Source organism: Monomorium pharaonis, chromosome 7 (assembly GCF_013373865.1).
Source record: "Monomorium pharaonis isolate MP-MQ-018 chromosome 7, ASM1337386v2, whole genome shotgun sequence".
Taxonomy (NCBI): Eukaryota; Metazoa; Arthropoda; class Insecta; order Hymenoptera; family Formicidae; genus Monomorium; species Monomorium pharaonis.
The window spans coordinates 23,471,642-23,477,983 of record NC_050473.1 but is presented as its reverse complement, the minus strand read 5'-3'; the positions used below and the strand labels follow the sequence as shown (position 1 = coordinate 23,477,983).

General features: G+C 41.3%; 1 protein-coding gene across 1 annotated transcript; it reads left to right on the top strand.

The window, feature by feature from the left end:
• The first annotated feature begins 4,024 nt into the window (after positions 1 to 4,024).
• On the top strand, positions 4,025 to 5,257 carry LOC118646692. The gene has a single exon (XM_036290144.1). The coding sequence runs from the start codon at positions 4,025 to 4,027 to the stop codon at positions 5,255 to 5,257; it is 1,233 nt and encodes a 410-aa protein (XP_036146037.1).
• The last annotated feature ends 1,085 nt before the right edge of the window (positions 5,258 to 6,342 follow it).

Here is a 6,342-nt window from a genome sequence, read left to right as displayed (position 1 = left end):
AATAATATTTCTGTCGATCAGCATTTCCGTTTTAGTCGGGTATATAAGAGCGCGTCGTTAGACGTTGTGTCGTAAAAGAATCTATCGAGCGTGCGATAGTGAACGGAACGTTTCTCTGCATTTCGTTTTGTGTTGGATGGAGAAATGATTTTCGGTGGAAATTGAAAACGAGAAAGTTTTTTATTGCGACAAGTCAATGTCATCTACCTCAACCGCAAGTGAGGAGCGTAATCGTTGGATCGTGAAGAAGGAGGATAAGCGATGGAATTTGGGGACATATCATCTAAGAAGAGAGATTGGAAATGTATTTGCGCGAGAGGACTTGTGGATAAAGACGGTAATGGCTGTTAGTGATTGTGGAAGGGAATATCTGTCCAGTATACTAACGAGTTTTCATTACAAGACGCTTTATTTCATCACGGATCGGATCAGTCCTATATATATCGAAGCGAGCAGGCGTGTGAATCAACGGGTGGAATTTAAAGTACCGATCGATAACGAGGGTTCTACTATGTGGATCTCTAGACAAGAATCATGAGTGATATTGTTGAAAATATGTCTACCGATGCGGTAGTCGATTTGTCTTGGTTGAACACGCTTGTCGAGAACGCAGGCGATATCGTCGACGAGGAGGTCGATCGCTTGTGGGTGGACGATCTTTTTACGAACGCGGCCAATATCGTTGACGAGGAGAGTTATCTTTTGTGGGAGCGTCGATGTGAGGAATGTTTTAGCGCGTTGAGAAAGAAATGACAACGTCGTCCCGTGAGAACTGGAACGGTAAATTCTCTCGTGTCTCGTATTTTGAGTTTAGAGGGAATAAGGAACGAGTTACGATATCGTTTTGCCTGTGCTGGTGCTGGCCTTGGCGAGAGATCAGGATTGATTTGGTCGGAAATTGAGACCGCTTTTGATAAACGTGTGTTAACGGGTGCAGTGATTAATTCACATTATTTCAAACCAAGTGAACTTCTAAAGGACTCGAGAAACATGGTAGTTGAGAAGGTGCACAAACAGTTGGATAGATATTCATGTTTGAAAGTTAATACTGTGTTTAACGGGAAATTTGTTGCCAAATATAAAAGCGCTGTTAAAAGTATTACAACCGCAAATAAACAGCTGTTCGGTTTGACCGATTTGCGTGAGTGGTACGAAAGATTTGTGATCGGTGCTATTCTTACATCACTAAAGGAGTTTCAGGAGCGCGATAGCGGATGGGCGCTATCGCGTATAATGAATTTGAATGTTAATATCAATAAATGTGATCCCATGCAGGCGGGATGCTGGTGCGATATACCGTCATACGTAAAACATAAGAAAGCGGTGGTGAACGTGCGGTCGAACGATAACGCGTGTTTCACGTGAGCTGTTAACGCCGCGATGTATCCCGTTGAGGAAAATAAAGAAAGAAGCAGTTCGTATCCTGATTATCGAACGTATTTAAAGTTTAATGGAATAGAATTTCCGGTTGCCTTGCGAGATATTACTAAATTTGAACGTTTGTACAATATATCCGTAAATGTGTTTATGTTTAAGGAACATGATAAAAAAAAGATTGTTCCTCTACGTCTTACGGCTAACAAGAGAAACATTTACGTAAATCTGCTATATATATTGGATCCACGACATAACCATACGGTGGGTAATTATGTTTGGATAAGCCAGCTCTCGCGATTGGTCTCGAACGAAATAAACAAGACTAAAACCAAAAAGTTCATACAGTAGCGGCGGAAAGTATTTTGACAACGCGTTTTTTGCCGGTAGAGCGCACACCAGACGCGCTGCTGATCAGAAGTTATTGTTAGTAAACATTTTTCTGCCGTCTGCAGCGGTGACAACATCAGTCTTGATTGAGTGGATGTTTCGTTTTGGACGGGCTGCTGTTATCTCTAATTTGTAAGTCAAAAAGTATTTTGACACAGAGGGTTTTGTTTAAAAGAGACACGCAGGATCTCACGTAAGTTACTTTATTTACGGTTTTTGCTTACTTTATGTTTTGTTTACGTTCAGGAGCTATGCCAAAACAAAAGGAATACTCCGACGACATAAAGTCAGCTGTTATTGCAGCATTGAAAAATGGAAAATCTCAAGCTCAAGTAGCAAGGGATTTTAATCTGAGCAGACAAATAATCTCGGTTTGGAACCGTAAACAGCAGTCCACAGGCTCGGTTAGCAACAAACAAAGGTCGGGCCGACCGCCAAAACTCACTGACAAAGTATCTAGGATTATCCGTCGCATGAGTGTCGCTAATCCACGTCTGACAGCAGCTGACATTAAGAGAGATCTAAATGAGAATCACAGTCTTGACATTAGTTTAACCACTGTAAAACAATGCCTCCGCAATGCGAATTTGTTTGGCAGACGCCCTTCCAAAAAACCATTCATATCCGCGAGGAACAGAAAGGCGCGTCTCGAATTTGCTCAAAAGTACAAGAATTGGACTAGTCAGGAGTGGGCTCGTGTGCTGTGGAGCGATGAAAGCAAGTTCAATATGTTTTCATCTGATGGCATAAGGTATGTTAGACGACCTCCGAACAAAAGAGATGACCCCAAGTATCAGGTACCGACCGTTAAGCACGGTGGTGGCCATGTCATGCTTTGGGGCTGCTTCTCTCGTTCAGAAGTCGGTCCATTAGTCGAAGTGAAGGACATCATGGACCGATTTCTTTATTGCGAAATACTGCAGAATCACATGCTCCCTTATGCTAAGCGCAACCTTGCCAGAAACTGGATTTTCCAGCAAGATAACGATCCGAAACACACCTCTGCACATGTAAAAGAGTTCTTTATGTCTAAGAAGATTAAAGTTCTAGAGTGGCCAAGTCAGAGTCCCGACCTAAACCCGATAGAACATCTATGGGAAGAGTTAGATAGACGGATTAGAAAAAGAAAATTCTCCAGAAAACAAGACCTGATGGCCTGTCTTGCAGAAGAATGGAAGGAAATACCATTAAGTGTGATCACCAAACTTATTGACTCTATGCCGGCAAGATGTGCGGCTGTGATCAAATCTAAGGGCTTTGCCACTAAATATTAAAGCTTCTGGTGTAGTCAAATTAATTTTCGGTGGTTAATTACAGGTTTTGTTTGGAATTTGCAACAGATAATGGTTTTGTCAAAATACTTTCTTTCTACATTTGTTTAAAAAATGTAAAAAATAACGCAGTTTTCGTTTTTAAATGTGATATTTGTTTTTTCTTTCATTTCTACTGAGAGACATTGTTGCTTTTGGTCAGATATTATAACTTTGTTTCAGAAATAAATATTTATTTTCTATAAATTATGCTTGTCAAAATACTTTCCGCCGCTACTGTATGCGATCGGTAGGTACATTAATACTTTCTCGTAGATTTTCCTAATAAGTAACAGCTAATTGTAATTTCAGATGTCTGCATTATTTTTATTCGATCGAGAAATTATCCGAGCATACCGTGGATTACGAAAAGATGAACGAGTACGCGATTGTTCTTCCCAAAGAAGAGGATAAATGGCTTTCGTTTCGCAACTATGATTAAAAGAAGCGACTCCCGTACGTGATATATGCAGATTTGGAGTGTCTTTTAGAAAAGAAGGACAAGGGGGAAAGCTTTATGACAACGGAAAATGGATTCGGTTATCAACGTCACAGAGCGTTTAGCGTCAGTTATTATGTCAAGTGCACGTTAAACGATGAATCATCGTCATCGATGTATATGTCGCATCGCGGTCAAGACTGTTTCATGGTTTGCGAAAGAATTGAATTCTCTAGCGCATCGCGCGAAAGATACTCTTGGCACGGTTCTATGACGGAGTTGACGAGGGAGGAGATGCGGAGTTTTTCGGACGCGAAGTTTTGTCACATATGCGGAAAAATATTCCTGACGACGAATCTGCGTGCGCGCGATTATTGTCATATTACTGGACGATGCAGGGGTGCGGCGCATTCGTATTGTAATTTAAATTACCATAATTCCTTTATGATTCCGGTGTTTTTTCACAATTTATCTGGTTACGACGCACATTTTATAATTAAAGAAATTGCTAATGAACGAGGGCAGAGTTTATTTATTACCATTAAACAAAGAGACATATATTTCGTTCACGAAGAATGTTAGTTCTACAAGAGAAAAAAAATGGCATAATTGCGTAAAATTGCGATTTGTAGATTCTTATAAATTTCTAAATGAAAGTCTCGGTAAATTGGTGTCGTACCCAGATAGAGGTGACCTACGAATAACGCGATCAATGTTTTCTGATTTGAGTGACGAAGATTTTGAACTGCTTACACGCAAAGGCGTGTTTCCGTACGAGTACGTTGATAGCGTCGATAGGTTGCACGAGACGGAGGGGGAGGCTTTTTATAGTTTGTTAACGGGAAAGGAGGTGTCCGACGTTGATCACAAGCATGCTGTTAACGTTTGGCAGCGTTTTAACATTAAAAATCTAGGTGAATACAGCGATCTGTATTTAAAAACGGATGTGCTACTCTTAGCGGATGTCTTTGAAAAGTTACGTGACAATAGCATAGAGAGTTACGGTTTGGATCCCGCTCATTATTACACGTTACCCGGCTATACGTGGGACGCGATGTTGAAATACACGGGTGTTCGTTTTGAACTCCTGACCGATATCGATATCGATATGGTGTTGTTTGTGGAGCGTGGTGTGCGCGGCGGTCTTAGTCAGTGTTCGAATAGATACGAGCGTGCGAATAACAGACATCTACCGTGTTACGATTCGTCGCAACCGTCGTCGTTTCTTATGTATTATGACGTAAATAATCTGTATGGTTGGGCGATGTGCCAATCGTTACCGTACTCGTGTTTTCAGTGGCTCGACGACATTGCTAATTTCGACGTAATGTCGGTGTTCGCGGATTCTTATTTCGTTTATATTTTGGAGGTAGATCTCGCGTATCCGCACGAGCTGCACGACGCTCACGCGGATCTTCCTTTTTGTCCCGCGCGCACCACGCTTCCCGATAAGCGGAACGTCAAGCTTTTGGCCACGTTTCACGATAAGTCGCATTACGTGATACATTATCGCAATTTACAACACTGTCTGCGACACGGATTGCGCGTAACGATGATTCATCGCGTATTACGATTCGCACAATTTCCATGGCTTCACGGATACGTAGAATTGAATACGAGATTTAGGATTGGTGCGAAAAACGCGTTCGAAAGAAATATGTATAAGCTAATGAATAACGCGGTATTTGGAAAGACCATGGAAAATGTGCGCGATCGTGTGGATGTGCGTCTCGTGACGCGTTAGGAGGGTAGACACGGAGCGGAGGCGTTAATTGCTAAACCGACCTTTCATAGTAGAAGCATTTTCGCTGAGGATCTGATGGCCATTGAATTGTGTCGTTTAGAGGTGACTCTAAATAAACCGTTGTACGTTGGTATGATTATTTTAGAAATAGCTAAAACGCGCTTATACGAATTTCATTACGATTATATGTTGCCTCTGTATCGGGACAAGAGTAAAATCATGTACACGGATACGGATAGTTTGATATATTTTATTGAATGTTACGATGTGTACGAGGATATGAAACGTTTTATCGATAGATTGAATACTAGCAACTATTCGAAGAATAATCCGTACGCTATGCCGTTGGTGAATAAGAGTGTACCGAGTTTGATGAAGGACGAGAATTGCGGCGCTATTATGACGGAATTTGTAGGTTTGAGGGCGAAGATGTACGCTACGAGAGTTTTTGGGGGGAGGAACACGAAGAAAATTAAGGGCGTGAAGAAAAACGTGGTGGAGAGAACGATAACGTTCGATGATTTTACGATGTCTACAAAACGATATAGAAATGACGCGTCGTCAGTCGAGTATACAATCCAGGCTGCACGAGGTATACACGTTCTCCGAAATGAAAATCGCTTTTAGTCCTTACGACGACAAGCGATACATCTTGCCCGAATCGACGGAAACTCTGCCGTGGGGACATTATAGGGTGTCTCAATAATACATACATACATACATTGAAATAGTATTATATATTTGAATATATATTGTGTAATACATGATTATAATAAACGTTATTACACTACATCTGATTTTCTAATCCACGAATTATGCGACTTATCCATTCTTAACCACTTTACATAAACCTCGTCGCCCTTTTTGCGTACTTTTTCAACTAGATAAACGTCGGGTTTAGCGACTCGCTGTAACTCTTGCTCGTAGAATCCTCCGGCTATCGGTTCACCACGATAATCTTTAAGAAGGTAGGTCACTGGATTTGTTTATTGTATCTTGGCGCGAAATACCTCGGTGTTCCAATTTGGTGTATAACCTTTTTAAAAAATCGTTTTAAATTTGCTGACACGCACGGGCTCGCCGAT